This window comes from Propithecus coquereli, unplaced genomic scaffold, assembly GCF_000956105.1.
Source record: "Propithecus coquereli isolate 6110/MARCELLA unplaced genomic scaffold, Pcoq_1.0 Scaffold59, whole genome shotgun sequence".
NCBI lineage: Eukaryota > Metazoa > Chordata > Mammalia > Primates > Indriidae > Propithecus > Propithecus coquereli.
Window position 1 is genome coordinate 2,170,687 of NW_012151840.1, and position 18,968 is coordinate 2,189,654.

At 44.7% G+C, this 18,968-nt stretch overlaps 1 protein-coding gene across 1 annotated transcript in view; it reads right to left on the reverse strand.

Moving 5' to 3' along the window:
- Positions 1–7,324: 7,324 nt before the first annotated feature.
- The window catches only part of SYT11 (synaptotagmin XI), a 17,648-nt gene continuing 6,004 nt past the window's right edge, over positions 7,325–18,968 (reverse strand). The window contains exons 2-4 of the mRNA XM_012658912.1: positions 17,564–18,390; positions 8,224–8,347; positions 7,325–7,635 (exon numbers count right to left, since the gene is read on the reverse strand). Of these exons, the coding sequence (XP_012514366.1) occupies positions 7,325–7,635; positions 8,224–8,347; positions 17,564–18,390 (1,262 nt within the window). The remainder of the gene's footprint in view (positions 7,636–8,223; positions 8,348–17,563; positions 18,391–18,968) is intronic.

The following is an 18,968-nucleotide window of genomic DNA, read 5'->3' on the forward strand; positions in this document are numbered from 1 at the left end:
TAGCCCGGGAAACACAGTGAGACTCTGTCTCAAAAAAAAAAAAGAATACCTGCTGCATACTAGGCACTGTGCCGGCATTGGGAATTCAGCAGAGAATAAAAACAAGCACACAGTTCTTGGAGTCTCAGTTCTGTTCTGCGAGCACCTCTCAGCGCAAAATCTGATGTGAGAAATTTGGATCAAATCGTAGGAGAGTGAGAAGGGGTAAGGGACAAATAGCAATTTCAACTGTTCCGTAAACAATAATTGAATGTTAGCTCGGAAAAATGCCTGAGAAGAGGCCGATTTGGTGTGAGTGAATGTACATTGTGAAAATGTCCAGTTTCATACTGTTGCAGGTGGCCCTCTAAAACATTCTTCAGGACTTTGGCATCAAAATCACGAGCATATTCAAATTTGCATTAGTTTCCATTAGGCTTGGTTTACATCTTTCTTTGAAATCTCCACCAGCAACGACGGTGGAACAATGCAGGTCCTGGAGTCAGACTGCCACGGGCTCCATTGCTTATGAGCTGTGTGAACCTGGAGCAAGTTATTTAACCTCTCTGGACTTCACTTTTCCCATCTGTTAAGTGAATATAATAACAGTACATATCCAACAGGGTTGTTGTAATTATTAAATGAGTTTTATTATGTAGGAAGTGCTTAAAATAGTGCCCAGCATTGGTAAACATTCAATCCATGTTAGCTATTTTCGCTATTATTATTAAAAAGAAAATGATAGGGGGATATTAGGGAGATGTTGGTCAAAGGACACAAAATCTCAGGAGGAATAAGTTCGAGGGATCTCTTGTACCACATGGTGACTATAGCTAACAACGATGTATTGTATACTTGAAAATTGCTAAGATTAACTATTCTCATTTTTAAAAATTTTTTATTTTTATTTATTTTTTTGACTAGTCAAGTGCAGTAGTGAGAAGGAGGGAAGAGTAGAACAAGGAGTTCAATCTATAACTGACTGTGTACAATCAAGTGAGATAACTCTCTACCTTTGGACCAGCCTTAAGTGTTCTCACCACCAGTAAATAACTATGTGAGGTCATGCATATGTTAATTAGTTTGATTTGGCCATACCACAGTGTATGTATATTTCAAAACATCATGTTGTACACCATAAATATATATGATTTTTATTTGTTAATCTAAAAAATAGGAAGAAAAAAGAAAGAAAAAAAATGAGTACCTCCATATGGCCCTTATCGGAGCTTTTCAATTAGATTGAGTTGTTTTGTTTTGCTTTGTTTTTGAGATGGTCTTACTCTATCTCCTGAGCTAGAGTGCATTGGTATCATCACAGCTCACTGCAACCTCAAACTCCTGGGCTCAAGCGATCTTTCTGCCTCAGTTGCCGGGATAGCTGGGACTAGAGGTGTGCACCACCACGCCTGGCTAATCTTTCTATTTTTTGTAGAGACGGGGTCTCGCTCTTGCTCAGGCTGGTCTCGAACTTCTGAGCTAAAGGGATCCTCCCACCTCTGCCTCCCAGAGTGCTAGGATTACAGGCGTGAGCCACCATACCCGGCCTAGATTGAGTTTTAATATAACATTTGAGGTGAATTACCATCTCCCCAGGCTTGAACACAAGAGCAGTTAATGAGTTCCCAGGCTTTTCTTCAAGATTTTCTGTCAGCACATCTAATCCTGGCCTGTCGAGCCTTAAGACCTCCTCTAGGACTTTGTCCCAGAAGACCAGTCAGCATTTTGAGCATTTCTTAGAGGTGCTCAGCTGTAATACTAGTATATACAGTATTAAGCAATTGGGATGCTCATCAGTTTACTCTCTTATAAAAGTTATACTGATTAAGAATAGATATTTTCTTAGCTTTCTGACAAATGACGTGCTACATCTAAACTTACGTTGTTCTTGAAGCATTTAAAGAGGACTCCAAGCACTAGCCTATTCACCTTTTTAGACCACAAGGTATGGGGGAGGGACGAGATCAGTGTGTGAACCTTACTAGGTTGGCGACTCTTTTCTGAGAGTATATTATAAAGCAATCACATGAGAAAGCATCTTGGAATGAGAGGTACTACAGGAAACAATGTACAATAGTCCCCCTTAGTCGTAGGGGACACATTCCAAGACCTCAGTGGATGCCTGAAACTGCAGATAGTACCACATAGTATGTGTATCCTACACATACTATGTTTTTTTCCTACACATATACACCTGTGATAAAGTTCAATTTATAAATTAGGCACAGTAAGAGATTAACAATCTAAAAATAAAACAAAACAATTATAACAATATACCTTTTTCCCTCACCCAGTTCCTGGGCAGTCCTAAACGGTCTAAAGATAATCTCATCCTCCTTGTCAATGTTTGGTTCAGAAGTGACCATGTGACATATTTTGGATCAGCAAGACTAGAGGAGAGAATTGCTAGAGGCTTCTGGGAACTTATTCTGGGAATAAGACTACCTTATTTTTCTGGGAGCGGTCCTGAAGCAATCTCTTCTTTCCATCTGGAAGTGAATGAGGAAGCCAGGAGCCCTGGGAGCGGCTCATCAGATGAAAGCCTCAGGATGAAGCTAACATTGAACGCCAGAGTGGGCCCACAGAAAGAACTTGAGTCCTTGATAGTATCAGTGACCTTTTGCAGAAGTCAACTCTGAAAAGCTTGCCTTGCCTTTGGACTTCCAGTTAGGCGAACCGACACATTTTCTTAATGTTTAACCCAACTTGAATTGGGTTTCCTATTAATTGTACCCAAAAGCATCCTGAGTGCCAACATACTCTTACTATTCTTGTTATATGGTCATGTTGTTATTTAAGACTGTCACCTATGAAAAAGTAATACACAAAATTATATACACGCCCTGATTGCAATCATAAGGTAGTTAAAACAAATTGAAAGATGTGCCAAAATTAGCAACACTTGCCTCTAGATGGATTTTCCCATTTCTATGACTTGTACTTTATTTTACATATTTTCTACATTGACCCAGAGTGATGTATCAGGGGAAAAAATGTACAGGAAACAAGATTAGAAGACAAAATGGTTGTTAAGATTTTGGAATCTCGATTATTTTTTCTCTTCTCTGTTTTCCAATTTTCTTATAATGTGCTTATATTAGTTTTGTAATTAAAAAATGTTTTTTAGTTCCTTCACTGAAACTTTAAAAGAGCAGGGACTGGTTCTCCTTCTTTCATACTCTCTTCCTCTCACAGGGAGGATAATTTACATAGGACAGAAAATACGAAAAATGAATCATTCCAGACTTTAAGGCACGCAGAGAAATCCATGAAGAATAGTTGCAAGGATCAGATTACCTTAGTATATTACCTCTAAGTGTTGCATTGACCTGTGTTCCTTTTTTTTTTTTTTTTTTTGAGACAGGGTGGCTTTGTTGCCTGGGCTAGAGTACACTGGCACAATCATAGCTCACAGCAACCTCAAACTCCTGGGCTCAAGTGATCCTCCTACCTCAGCCTTCTTAGTAGCTGGGACTACAGGTGCATGCCACCATGCCCTGCTAATTTTTTTATTTTTTGTAGAGACAGGATCTCACTATGTTGCCCAGGCTGGTCTTGAACTCCTGGCCTCAAGTGATCCTCCTGCCTCAGCCTCCCAAACTGCTAGGATTATAGTACAGGCATGAGCCACTGCACCCAACCTGTGTTCCTTTTCCTTTAGAACATTTCCCAGTTTGTAGCCATACATTTATTAGTTTGATTATTTGATTAATACTGTCCTCTGCTAAGCTCCACAAGAACAGGACTCTTCCTTATCAATGTATTGTATCTTCAGTGCCTGGCATATAGTAAACACTCAATAAATAAGTATTTGTTGGCTAGTAAATGAATGAATGAAAGAAAAGAATTGGCTAGTCTCAGGATTGCTTTTTGGGATAAACATTTCCAATTAAAGAGCAGGCTAACTTTCAACACGAAAACCATCATCTCTCCTCAGATGGTTATGGTCTTAGAAGTTACATGTCAAGAGGAAAACAGAAGCTGGGAATGGTGGCATGTGCCTGTAGTCCCAGCTACTCGGGAGGCCGAGGCTGGAAGATCACTTGAACCCAGGAATTCAGGTCCAGCCTGGGCAACAGAGTGAGATCCCATCTTTAAAAAAAAAAAAAAGGAATACAGAAAGACTAGAACAAAGACTAGAACAAGCAGTGAACCAAGTCACCTGTTAAATGAGAGTCTCCAGGATGGGAGCCTGGAATCTACGTTTTTCCACAAGTGCCCTGGATGATTCTGAATCAGGTAATCTGGGGACCACACTTTGGAAAACGTGCCCTAGACCACCCTTTTATAGTCTGATCATTAACTTCATTCATAGTCACCCAGCTTCCGAGAGAATCATGCTGACATCACTGTACCTATTTAATGTGAATCGGTCTTTATTTTGCACTGCGTGGTGCATTAAACAAATTCAACATACAAGATAGCATTACATATTGTAGGTTAGCATTACAGCATTATGCAATTTCACACAATTCATGTTAGCTTTTTCAGTTTTTTCTTTTTTAATTTGACACGTTTATTTTTGAGTTTCATTTTTACAAGAGAAGACACAAGGTAAAGAAAGACAACCACTTCGGAGAGGGATCTTGGTGAGGGCAATGTCACTGTCAGGGCCATAGTAAAAGCCTTCCAAGAAAAGGGACTTGCATTATTCCCTCTCCTGAGCAAGCCACCCCTGTCCCACAAACCAGTTCTGTCTGTTTTCATATCTAGAGCACTGTCCGTAAACATGTACATCTTGGCTGTGCTCCACTGAGATGAACTGAAAGAGGAGTTCATAAAGGGGCTTTTGTTATTAAGAAAAACTCTTGTCTTCCCAAAGGAATCAAGAGATCCACAGAGAAGAACTGACTCTTGGAAAATCAGAAGTGACCATTCCCTAACCTATTCCTGACCACGAACGAGTGCCTTGTGCAAAAGCTAGGATGTGACTCTCTTGTCTTTCAACTGACTCTTAGCAGGAGGCATTTCTCCGCCACTCTTACCGGTTAGCTCTGGAAAGAACCAATGTGAAAGCCAAAGTCAGCTAAGAAACTTTGGGACAGCAAAGTCAAGGGCACGATGGATCAGGCCTGAGGTAGGAGGGAGGAACCTTGGGCTGTCCAGCTCTTTGCCTTTTCCTGGCAAAGATACTGAGGCAGCTCCTACAGAACTACTGGTTCCTCCCCTGTCACCTCACCACCCCCTGCTCAGTAGACCCAAAGAATGCAAGGGATAAAGCTGCAGGGAGATGGGGAAGAGAGGAGTGGGGTGAGGCTGTTTTCCCAGACTTTTGTCAGGAGGAGCTACAGAGGCACACACAGCAGGGCAAAGACCAGACTATCTCCACCTGTTGCTTTGCATTGTTTCTGGGAAGGAAGCAAAAGCATGTTGCTCAGTGATTTCTGATCTTTAGACATTAAGGCGATGAAGAGGAACCATTTAGATTTTTTCCTAACGGGGCTTCAGAATGCTCCTGTCAGATTTACATTAAACTAGCTCCAAATGCATTTTTAGAAAACAAAAATTATTTTTTTCTACGTATGATACAGTATTTACATTTCATGGGGTATAGAACAGAGACTAGTGGTGTGATCCCAAGTGATGGCAAGATAGTGAGTCAGATTATGGGGGAATGGAATTGACAGGGACAAGAACAGAGAGTGGGCTCTGTGCCTGCCCAGAACTGCTCTGCACTGTCAAGAACATGGGTTAAAACAAACCAAAAGGATGGGGGAGAGCAGACTGGTTTTAAATCCACAAGAGCTAAGGGAACACCAAACGCAAGATCACCACCCTCTCCATGGAGACTCAGTTTTTCAACTCCATTCTCAGAAGCAACTTAGAAAGTGATGTCCTTGTATGGAAGTGGACACTTCAATTTCAGGTCATCTTTTGGGCCCTGAATCAAACTGGGTGCTTATTTGATTGAGTTCCTCTTAAGGCTAGCAAAAATATCTACTGCCTATCCAAGCTTACCTATGGTCCATGAAGTCTCTGCCATCTGAAAAATCTCAACATTGGAGACACAACTAAGCTATGAGTAAGGAAAGTTGAATTCTAATCCCAAGCAAGATACTGGATCTCTCTCAACCTCTATTGCCCAGTGGCAGAAGGAGGATTTCACTGAGGTTCCCCCATCCCTCTACCACGTCATGGAGGCTCACAAATTCCAAGAACTATGCTTTTTGTTTTGAGGGAAAAGATGTTCTGAAAGAATCCAACTTACCTTTGTTATTCAGTTAGTCACACTGTTATTTTTTTTAAGAGCCATTAGAAAAATTCAAGGAGAAAGAATAATTTCTGAGGCCTTTTTCATTCTAACATTATTACAACATCTAGGCCACTTGGGAAGACGCTAAACCCTCTCCATAGTCAGCGTTTGCTGAAAAAACAAAGGCCGATGTAATCCTTCAAACCTCTGATGACCTCCAACCCCTCAACCAGTAAATGGTTGTCACTAACGTAGATAACTGCAAAGAGGGATGGCAGTCATCTCTTGTCTCCCCTCCTTGTCGTTCTACATGAAAACAGCACTTGCGATCAGCTGGACATGTTCATTGGTACTATCCTACAGCTGAATTTGAAGTCTCCAAAGCTCCTTTTAGAGAAGTCATCTAGTTTCATAAATCCAAGTTCTACCTGCTAAGTCCGATGTGTTCTATGTGCTTCATTGGGGCTACCAGCTAATCATAAACTGCCCTTTACCCCTTCATAGCAGGAGGGATGACAGAAAAAATACCCCATTTCTCAATTACTCTTTTTCCTGCAAACCCTGCTTATCCATCCCACCTGTTTCTTGGCTTACTACAGACCTCTAGACTTTGAGCTCAGCCAAAGAGCAAAGGTGTAAGAGGTGAGAAGAAGAAAGATGGGAATGATGAAAACATGAGGTTTTACAAGAGCAAAATTTTCTTCTGCAGAGGTGGGGAGTAGAAGTAACTCTCCAGAGAAGCCCAACAAAAAGAGGCCAATTTCAGCAAATACAATTCAGCACAAAACACAATTCTCATGGATTAAAATCTGCAACTCGATATTGGCAGTTAGGCTAATTTCTTCAGTTTGTATTAGACATGCAAGTATAAGGTTACATGGTTATATATAGACTTGTAGGGGTCTTTCCCTCTCTTTTTTTCCCCCATAAAAAAAAAAGAATTTCTAGTGCCTTGCAAATGAGAAAAAAAATCATCATCGCTAAGAACTGATCTGCAGCTGTGGTCATGTGGGATGTTCTTTGTGGGATTTGTTTTGTAAGAAATTTTCTTCTACAACTAAAATGAGGTTTTGAGTCCGCTTCTCCGTCATCTCTCTCCCCGCCACATACCTCCCCAGCCTGACCCCGGGAGTGGAGGCGAGAAGAACAGGATTAGTACTCGCTCAGACTGTGCCACTTGGCCACAGGTTTGCGGGGGCTGTCGCAGACCTCTCTCCAGTGTTCGGCACCACTGGCTGTGACACTGTGTGCCCCCAGGATCAGCCTCCCCACCACCTCATTCTTGGTGGTGCGATCGAAGTCGATGACAAGGAACTCGATGCTGATGTCAGGCAGGAGGTCAGTGGGGATGTCATAGATGAAAGATTCATTGAAGACTGGGTTCAAAGTGCACTTCTTCACATGGGTTTTCTTCTTGGCTATGCGCTTTCTGCCGTAGTAGACGTTCACCTTGACGTAAGGATCTGGGGCCCCCAAAGAGATAAAAAAAAGAGAGAGAGACAGGCCTATGACACAGTCCTCTCCTATATAATGGTGATTACATATTGGGAAGGGGGGCTCTGTTGTTCCTATCTTTGGTGGCCACCCCCATGTGGTCTTTAGTGATTGCACAGTAAACGTACACTGACTATATGTGAGTCTGCCTGCCTGGACAAGGGGCCAAGGAGACCAAGCAGGAATAGACTAGAACAACTTTTCAAGTCATGTCTGAAGAAACCCCATGATACCAAGAAGCATTTTCAAGGGCACAGGGACTAACCAATGCCTGCAGTCTTTTTGAGAAGGCTCACCTGGAGCGAGCACTCAGCACCTGGCATACATATTATTTAGGATACCTCACTAAATGTAAAGACCCCGTTTGCACAAAGAAAACACCTCCCCAGCTCGGGAAATCTACGGGGCCTAGATATTCATCAGAAGAGAACGTAGACAGAGTGAGGAACAGGCGAAAGTGAAAGTGGCAAGAGATCCTGAAATGCGTGGGTATGTCTGGGCCACAGACAAGGAGCTGGGGGTGGTTCAGTCAGAAATAGGTTGAAGTAAATAGCTGCTACCTGAGAGACCGGTGATATCCATCTTCGGCAAGTGTCTGGCTTTGAGGACAACCACTGTCATTCTCTGTGCCACAGGCTGATATGACAGGGACACCTGGAGCTCCCCTCTGCTGATGCACTTCTGTGAGGAAGAAACAATAGGTGAAATCCTGGCAGAGGAAGCAGGACACAGCACAGAAAGCGTGCAAAGAGTGGGAAGAGAGTCTGGAGGAGGAGAAGGGCAGGATAAGGAGTCTGTAGGAAAGATGTTCTCCCCTGTAAGATGTTCCCATTCTATTTAACAGGGAGAGGGAAAGGAAGCATTATAATCATAATTCTGGTATTGAATAAAATCATTTGCATGGAGAGGCAGCATAGCCTTATATTTGTGAACATGGATTCTGGAGCCAGACTGGCCTGAATTCAAAACCTGACTGCTATTTCTTTTTTTTCTTTTCTTTTTTTTTTTTTTTTTGAGACAGGGTCTTGCTCTGTTGCCCCAGCTAGAGTGCAGTGGTATCATCATAGCTCACTGCAACCTCAAACTCCTGAGTTCACAAGCCATCCTCCTGCCTCAGCCTCCCGAGTATTAGAGGGGGGGGAACCGCCATGCCCAGCTAATTTTTCTATTTTTGGTAGAGATGGGGTCTCGCTCTTGCTCAGGCTGGTCTTGAACTCCTGACCTCAAACGATCTTCCTGCCTCGGCCTCCCAGAGTGCTAGGATTACAGGTGCGAGCCACCACACCTGGCCCCCTGACTGCTATTTTTTATCTATGACCTTGGACAAGTAACTCAACATCTCTGTACTTCACTTTCCTCATCCATAAAATGGGAATAAAACATAGTACCTACCTCATAATATTATTAAGAGGACAAAACAAGTTACAATGCGTAAGTCGCAATGGCACCCACCACACAGTGCGCACTTGAAGTGCATTCTCTCCTATTCTTTCATTCGGTTCTTTTTTTGGGGGGGGTTCTTTTTTCTTTTGTTTTTTATTCAGCATATTATGGGGGTACAGATGTTTAGGTTACATATGTTGCCCTTTCCCCGCCCCCCCAAGTCTGAGTCATTTGGTTCTTGTGATAAAAAAGTTTTGAAGACTGTATGGTGGGAGGTTGGAAACGTGGGCTTGAGTCTTAACTTTGCCACTTACTCACTACATGGTCTCGGGCAAGTCCCTGAACTTTCTGGAGCCTTTTCTTCCATTTTGCAAGGTGAATATCAACACCTGCTCTGCCTGCCTCCGTATTTGCACTTCAGTGTGTTTTCTCCAGCCAAGCCGGCTTCCTCCCAATGCCCTGATCTTTGTTTCCCATTTTTTTTTTTTTTTTTTGAGACAGAGTCTCACTCTGTTGCCTGGGTAGAGTGCAGTGGCGTCATCACAGGTCACTGCAGCCTCAACTCCTGGGCTCAAGCGATCCTCCTGCCTCAGCCTCCAGAGTAGCTGGGACTACAGATGCATGCCACCATGCCAGCTAATTTTTTCTATTTTTGGTAAAGACAAAGTTCTCATTCTTGCTGAGGTTGGTCTTGAACTCCTGACTTCAAGCGATCCTCCTGCCTCAGCCTCCCAGACTGCTAGGATTACAGGCGTGAGCCACTATGCCCAGCCTGTTTTCCCATTTTAAAATTTTATGCTAGGCTCTATTTTGAGCTTAAAAAAAACTCTAGATCTCTAAGAATACTTGAAGCAACATTTCGATACTCACTACATGCCAGGTGCTGGGTTCCAGAGCTGATGGGACTCAGTTCTTGCTCCCAAGGAGCTTATTGTGCAGCGGAAGAGACAGAGATGTAAAGGAACATGTACTTGCCAGGGAAGAAAGAAGCCTGTCTAAGTGCTCTGGGCACCCAGTGGAGGCGGGGCCCGCTTTGCTGGGAGATTCAGGGAAGGCTTTGCCAGCTGACGCCTGGGCCCAGTTGATGAGTAAGAAACCAGGACGCGATGGGCAGAGAGTATCAGGTGGAGTGACGGGAGTGGCTGGTACAAAGGCGTTGGGTTCTGAAAGGGTACACTGTGTTCAGAGAGCACTGAGAGGTGCGTGTGCCCAAAGTTGGGGTGTCTGACAGGAGGGGTGGTCAGGAAGCTGGGGAGGTGGGTGAGGCTAGGTAGAGGGCTGTGGGGGTGCTAACAAACCCGCAGAGCCAGCCGCACACAGGCAGGAGGAGGTCTGTAAGCTTAGGAGTGGCAAACTTATTGTCATTTTATTAAATTGAATATGACTTTAGGGGAAGCTGGAGAATGAACTAAAGTAGAGAAAGACCAAAGCCAGAAGGCTGAGTTATGAGGCTGCCCCAGCAGGCTGAGGAAGCAGTGATGGCCACTGGATCTAGGGCTGTGGCAGAGGATGTCTCAGGCAGAACTGTCAGGATTTTCTCGGTCTGGGGGGCTAACTGGATGTGAAGCGCAGGGGAGAGGGAAGAAAGGGAGGACTATTTCTTGTGTTTCTAGCTTAGAAAGTGGGGATGGGGCCGGGTGCGGTGGCTCACGCCTGTAATCCTAGCACTCTGGGAGGCCGAGGCGGGCGGATTGTTTGAGCTCAGGAGTTCGAAACCAGCCTGAGCAAGAGCAAGACCCCGTCTCTACTAAAAATAGAAAGAAATTAATCGGACAACTAAAAATATATAGAAAAAATTAGCCAAGCATGGTGGCGCATGCCTGTAGTCTCAGCTACTCGGGAGGCTAAGGCAGGAGGATCACTTGAGCCCAGGAGTTTGAGGTTGCTGTGAGCTAAGCTGACGCCACGGCAGTCTAGCCCGGGCAACACAGTGAGACTCTGTCTCAAAAAAAAAAAAAAAAAGAAAGTGAGGATGAGGCTGGGACAAGGAAAGCAAAATGAGGCAAGGTTTGAGGAATTTAGAACGTAAGTTAAATTTGGTGGGACAAAATCATTCCTCCACTATCAAACCTTATTCCTTGTATTCTTCAAAGCCCCAAAGAAATGTCACCTACTCCAGGACTTAGATTGAGCAAAAATAGACTATACTTATGACCAGCCTTATATAGACCGTACACCCACGAAAATGACTTATTATGTACTTGTTAAGTGCCAGGCACTCTGCTGGGAGCTAGGGCTGCAAGGATGGACAATGAGGAATCCTGTCCTTAAGAAGTTCCCAGGCTAGTTCACGCTCTGCTCAGGTATGTGTGATGCAGGAAAGAATGACAGCAAATAAGCTAATTAGCTTATCAGTGAAAAACGAGAAAACAAGCCTAATAGTTTGGGCTTTGACTGTAAGCCTTAAGTTATCTCAAGGAATGAAACTGATACTATTTCACATGATTTTGTCTTAAGTCAACATTTCATCCCAGGAGCATACGGAAATGCCTCTCAGAGGGCACAGAACATGACTCACTAAAGTTTAAACGTGGTCCTTAGCTTTTGAAATTGAAGTACAAAAGGGAATAGACTTTTAAAAAGATTTTCATGGTTTTTCTGTGCTAGGTTGAAGCCCCACATTTTGTCTTTACCCATAACATGCATATTGTCAGCTCTTAATTGTATCCGTGGGAAGTACCCGCAGGCAGTTTAACATTGCAGGCTGTTGCCCTTGCCAACCAGTGCACTTCTAGGCTGCTTCCTTTTGCCAAGCGTCCAAATACGATCAGAGAATATAAACTCATTTTTACTGTTAGCCACAACCAAATGGAAAGTAATCCCTCATGAAAAAGGAAATCAAATGCCTTCCAAAACATTCAGAACTGAACACTGTAATGCAGTAGCCACTAGCGACGTGTCTATTTAAATTTTAAATTCACTAAAGTTAAATAAATTGAAATTATAGTTCCTCAGTCACAGTAGCCATATTTCAAATGCTTAATAGCAACATGTGGCTAGTAGCTACCATATTGGACAGTGCAAATATAGAACATTTCTGTTACCATTGGACAGCACTGATTTGAAAAGAACTTTTGAATCAATTTGGCCACTGCCCCCTTTCATTTGCATGAATAATGAAATGTTAACTAGATTTGATATCTAGTTATGGAGCCATCATTGAATACTATTTAAATATTAAATATGCAGTCTTTAAATATAATTCTAAGTTTATATACAGGAGAGGGATAGGTGAGGAGAAAAGGGAAACTCGATTTAAAAGCAAAGTTTTATTTGTAAGAATAACATGTTTTTTTTAGAGATAGGGTCCCTCTCTGTAACCCAGGCTGGAGTGCAGTGGCACAATCATAGCTCACAGCAGCCTCAAAAACTTAAGGCCCAAGATATCCTCATGCCTCAGCCTCCCAAATAGCTGGGACCACAGGCATGAGCCACTGAGCCCAGATCCTATTGGTAAAAACAAACATTGATTACAAAACTGTAGCTTAGGTTTCCTGATTACTTGTTTAAAACTCTGTTTCCTAGCTGGGCGCAGTGGCTCAAACTGTAATCCTAGCACTTTGGAAGGCTGAGGCAGGAGAGTTGCTTGAGGCCAGGAGTTGAAGATCAGCCTGGGCAATATAGCGAGACCCCATCTCTACACAAAATTAAAAAAATTAGTCAGGTGCGGTGGCATGCACCTGTAGTCCCAGCTACTAGGGAGGCTGAGGCAGGAGGATCATTTGAACCCAGGAGTTTGAGGTTACAGTGAGCTATGGTGACACCACTGCACTCAAGCCTGGGTGACAAAGCAAGACCCTGTCTCCAAAAATTAAATAAATAAATACACTCTGTTTTCTAAATTATCCATTAGAGCAAAGTTTTCCTAATCAAAATTCACAAGCCCCTTCTCTAGTTCTTTGGGAAAGCAGACAACTTCTGGTTACCCTTTTAATTATTTTCTCCCCTAAAGTCACTCCTCAAGCAACTGTTCTCCATCTGATCCCCTCTTTCACCTTTGGCCATTTTATGTGGGCAGAATGCCCATCCCCATTCAGCTGCCCCTTTGTGATGCCCAAGTCTATAGCCACAGCACCACCTGAATGCTACTCCATTCTGCATTGAAGGCAGTTTAATGTCGTTTCCTCATTCCCCCTCCCTTTCCCTTTCTACCCAATTCCCATTCCAAATAGTACCATCAATGGCTCTTTCTTTTGAAAGAGCCATTGAGGGCTGGGAGCGAGCTCTGTTTCCCAGCCCCTCGGCCTAGTGCAGCAAAGACCCTGTTGGGGGGCAGGCAAGCAGAAGGACAAGGGGGAGAAAGGGTTTTATCCATGCCTGACAGAGCTGGAGGGCTTTGCTCTCAGAGAGCAGGCTCCTTTCTCCCTCAGTTCAACAGAGGAACAGGAGCAGTGGCCCTAAAGAACACATTCAGATGAAAGAAATGCTTGGGCGAAGGATAAGTCTATTTTCCTATAATTAGCAGAGCCTCTTTCAGAGTCATTGTCTAGCCATAGAGACCTTGCACCAGGTGGACCAACACACCTCAATAAACCTTTCTTGGGGCCACCCCCACCCTAAATCACAACCTTGGGAAAACAAAAGAAACAAAACCTTAATGTTCAACCACATCCTCCTTTTTGCTCCCCCCATACACATACGTAACAACTTTCTTAATTGTTTCTGGAAAATTGACGTTCCTTCTTCTTTTTCTCTTTTCAGCCCCAATGGCTAGACTGGGTGACCTCTCAGGTCGTTTGTAAGTCTGAGATTTTAAGAATCCTCCCATGCCATGACCACTGTCCCAGGTCATCACCATGACCTGAAGAAGTCAGGAGGAGTCTAACAACTCTCCATTATCCACTTTGTCAATCAATTCTTTCCCACTGTCTCCTCTTTATCCCCAGACCCTCTCTGCAATGCCTCCCTTCTCTTCATGGGGAATTTATTATGGGAATGTCAATTTACTTTCATTTCCATCTGAGTAAAATATTAGAAAAAAAGCTGCCACTAAAAAAACAAATAGTTCTAAAGTCCAATTCAGAGATTTTGCATGCTACAGTTTATAGTGTGACCTTCCTTCACTAACAATCAAGGGTTAATTTTTAATGCTTCTTAAATCTTGTTTTTTTTTTTTGTTTTTTTTTTGAGACAGAGTCTCACTCTGTTGTCCGGAGTAGAGTGCCATGGCGTCAGCCTAGCTCACAGCAACCTCAAACTCCTGGGCTCAAGCAATCCTACTGCCTCAGCCTCCCGAGTAGCTGGGACTATAGACATGAGCCACCAAGCCCGGCTAATTTTTTCTATATAGATTTTTAGTTGTCCAAATAATTTCTTTCTATTTTTAGTAGAGACGGGGTCTCGCTCTTGCTCAGGCTGGTCTCGAACTCCTGACCTTGAGCGATCCACCCACCTCGGCCTCCCAAAGTGCTAGGATTACAGGCGTGAGCCACCGCGCCCGGCCTGCTTCTTAAATCTTTCTATATATTCATAAGAGCTGAGAGTGCAGTCCCTATATGACCCCATTAGCCTTCACGATCCAGCCTGGAGAGATATTAAGGCCCAGAGAGAATAACTGCTTGCCCAGGGTCAGGCAGTAAAATGGACAGAGGTGGAAGTGATGACCAGTCCTGGCCTTCTTCAACTGGACCACACACTAATAAGGAGAAGGACAGAGATGAATTTTCTGCTAAAGGCCAGGAAATGCAGTTGGGGTTGGGGGAGGGGTTGTCCATAGAAATGCAATTCTTTAGACCAGTTTATTGAAGTAGAAAAGAAAAAATTTTTAAATAAAGAAATGCAATTCTTACTAGTCTCTACCCAGGAATCTTTGGAGGAAGATAATTCGATCCCGTACTATCAGGGGTGCCTTACACAGACCAGGAAAAAGGTCTTTACAGGCAGTGTGGAACAGTCCAGAGCAGCTCTAGCTCGTGTTCACCAAGGGGAGATCCAGAAAGGGCAGATTCTTCGTACCATAGGGAGGATTTGGGGTAGACATTCGGAGGCTGCATTGCTAGGAATCATGGCATGAGTGACTAGGGAGATGACAGCCATGGCTCAGATGGGACACAGTCCTGCCCCCAGGCACTGGTTGGACAAAACAGGCTTAGGCAGCCTCACAGGCTGGAAGGCTCTGGTGTGGGGCTGCTCAGGCTCTGGGTGTCCTGTCTAGGGCCTCTTCTAGGGGATGTGTTGCTCAGGATCCTAGCCTTGGCTTATCCCTCCTGAAGGGAGTTAATAACGTGGAAAGAAACTCGGCTCTTACCAAGAGCCCCTGGTAGTTCAGCAAATGCCATTGTCTGTGCTCTGTCCAGTGCCCTGGATTTGAGGCTGTTTTGTTCCTAGGCCATCAGTCCCTTTCCTTGCCAGTCTCTTCCCAGCTGCAGCCTGGCACAGAGCCATCCTCCGCCACCAGCCTTGGGCTGAGTGCATGAGCTATCTGGAGGAGTACAGCTGGGTGGGGGCTTTACAAGGTTGGGTATATGGGTAAGGAGCTGCTGCAAAGGGAGTCAGGAAATAAGGCAGGGGAGGTGGCAGAGCCCTGAGGAAAAGAGACAGGGGGAGAGGAAAGGGAGAGAAAGGGATGAAACAGGTCACTGTTTCGGTTTCTGTTCATGCCTTTTGACTCCAACCTCAGGATACAAAACCCCCTGCAGTATTGAACTCCAGGATGTTTCATCGTATCCTGGCATTGGACCAGTGTCTTGTTTATGCTCTGACCAAATGCCTCTAATATTTTTCAAAATTCTTGAACTTCCCTGGCTCCTGTGAGGTGGATCTTGAGTGTGCCAGGTGGCAGTAGCAGTTCCTTTAGGCAATGGCAGGAATGGGCTGGCTGCAGCGGGACAGGTGCCCACTACACAGCAGAGAAGGTGAGAACACACAGCTGCCCCACTCCCCAGGCTTGGCGAAGTACCCTTCTTCAGTGGGCAAATCTTGCTCCTGGGTGCTCATTGCACACTCTGCCCCTTCTGGATTGGGAGCCTTTTCTATCCAACCCTGAGCCTCCTGTCTCCCCACTGAGATCAGCGTGGGCTTGCAGGTGGGAAAGGCATCAAGAGATAAGTATGGCACCGATAGGCAGAGCTCTTTCTGGGAGATGTGCAGTTGTTTTTAGTGGCCTTGCTATCCTTTCTGAACCTCCTTCTCCACTGATTCAGGCCTCCCTTGTCTTCCTCCACTTTGTCAAAACACAATATAAATATCTACAAACCACATATATCTCCCAGGGATCAAATTTTATTAATAATAGAAATCATAATAATAATAGTAATGGTTGCAATTTGTCAAAGTTTCACTATGTGCTAGGGACTATGTAAAATCATCATCCTACTTCAGTCCTATAAGAAACTGAGACTTAGAGAAGTTAAGCAGCTTGCCCAAGGTCATTTAGCTGGTGGAATTTGGACTTAAACTCAAGTCTGACTTCAGAGTCCTTGCTATTAACCTCATACTGTACCCTGAAAAAGGAATGAAACTCTAAGTTTAAAATTTCAACAACTTCTTTCATAGCACCCACCACGCTCACTATATGGTAATTGCCAAAAATACTTGTCTTTCTCCTCCAACAAAGTGAAAGCTCCTTAAGGGCAATAATATGCCAAGTGTATTATCTCATTTGATCCTAATAATCCTGTAAAGAAGGCAATATTATCAGCTCCATTTTACAGATGAGGAAGTAGAGCCTTAGAGGGGTTAAGTAACTCATCCATGTCACACAGCTGGAAAGTGGTGAGCTGGAGAGTGAGGTCGGGCAGTCTAATTCTAGAGGCCACGGGCTTACATGCAGCGCTGCACTGCCTCCCCAATTGTGGAAGAAATTAATGAACTGGTGGGGTTGGGTGGGAGTACACTTCTTGTACTCCTGAAATTACAACTCAAGAGCCAATGTTGGCCCCGTTGGGAGAGAGGGAGAGAAGGCTGGATGGAGGACTCTCATCCCTATCCTGATGCAAAGAGGGAGGAGAGGAGGAATGGAAAGAGAAGTGTCTTGCTTCACCCTTCCAGGCAAAGGTTGGGGCCTGGAATGTGAAGCAATACATTAAATTGCATTTATGAAATGCTTATAAAAAGACATGTACATGATACTATTTATACCCCTAGGTTTGGGTTGGGAAAGGGAAGCTAAGGGAAAAATTACTGAATTATTGTCATAGTTTCTCAGCTTTGAGAAATAAGTTCACTGGAGGAAGATCACACATCATTTTGGAGAGGAAGTCAGTCCGCATATCCCTGCTATCATGGACCGCTTAGGACTGGCAGGCCAGCCTGGCCCAAGTAAGCTGGGCAGCATCGGGATGCCCACCACTAGGGAAATTTTAGAAGCTAACTGACCTCTGCTCAGGAAGTTGCTTATTGAAGGAGACCTAATCTGCCAGGCCCTCTGTCTTACTTTGACCACTGCTTATCCTTGACAGCCAAGAGCTTCCTGTCTTCAGCCCCTCTTTGCCACCCACCCACCTCCCTCCCCCTTCCATTTCTCCTCCGAGATCTCGTCTCCCTCCATCCCTCCCCAACACTCTTCCTACTCACCTGGATATTCCTCTTGATGATGTCCCTGGTCAGTTGTACCTTGCCCGTGCTGGGGTCCACTCCAGCCAATGGCACCATGACCTCCCCGATGACATCATCCCGGGAGAAGCGGTCAAAGCTGAGGACGAGGAAGTGCAGCACCAGGTCCTGCAGCTGGCTGTATGGGATGCCGTAGAAGGTGAAGGTCTCATCAAACACAGGGTCCAGGGTCTTCCGCAGCACTCTGGTCTTCACCCGATGCCGCTTGTCAGGAAGGATGGTCATTTTGATGTAGGGATCAGACCCCTGGGTCTGGTCATCCATTACTGGCAGCCCATGGGCCTCTTGGATTGTCACCACTAGGGCTTTTTTCGGGAAGTTATAGTCCACTGAGAAGGTGAGGGATCCTAGCATGACGTCCTCCTCTGGAGAAGATGGAGAGGTGGTTTTGCTCTCCCCGGGGGTCAGGCTTGTAATGGGGCTCCTCAGTTCTTCCCCATAGTCCATTTTGATGGGCAACTGGTCTATACAAGACCCAGAGCTAGGCCCCCTGGGACCCTTGTCTCGGCTCAGCAGGCCAGCCTCTGCTGCATCCACCAACAGGTTCCCACGTCCACCTTCCCTCCCAGGGCCATCTTTGTCTCTCCGTACTTTGATGATTTTCTTCTTGTTGCTGAGGGTCTCTGGGTATATGCTGATGCCTTTGAGCATGTGAATAAACTTGTATGGTGGGGTCTTGTGCTTCTTCTCTGCCTGCTGGTGGCAGCATGACCAGACAAAGACGGTCACCGAGACACACACCACCAGCACAGAGGCCCCGATGAGGCCGGCCACCACTGGTGACACATCTGAAGGTGGAGACCAGAGATGTGTCAAGACAGGTGGACTTCAACCCCTGTCCAGAGCTCCCCTGCTCAGTGCCTCTGCTGGAGCCAAGCTAATCTGCAATCTAGCCTCCAAAGCAAAATGTGCTCATGTGGGCTTTAGAGCTTCCCCCTTCCCTTACCCATTCTCTCCAACCAATCCATGGCTTTTCCTTCCCACCAAACCTGAATGAAACATTTATCTTGTCCAGAAAGGCTTCTCTGAAGCACCCCATCTGACTCCCTGTTCCTTTCTTGACCTTCTCTGAAAACTTAGAGACTTGGTTTGCTCTTGTTGATTTGTGCTTCACATGAAGCTGCTCTGTAAGTGATCTAAGGTCACTTCTTAAAATGGTAACCTGTTCACCTCAACTGTTACCCAAGGACATGAGCTGTGTCTTTGGTTTCAAGAGGATATTCCTTAGCATCTGGTACAGGGCCTGCACTGACTGATGCACTGACTGTCAGGTGGGGGAAGGATGTGGAGTTGAGTTTAGATGGTCTTGGTAGGGCACTCAGGGTGGTAAACATGGATAGGTGGTAAAAACTCTGGGTCTATGTAC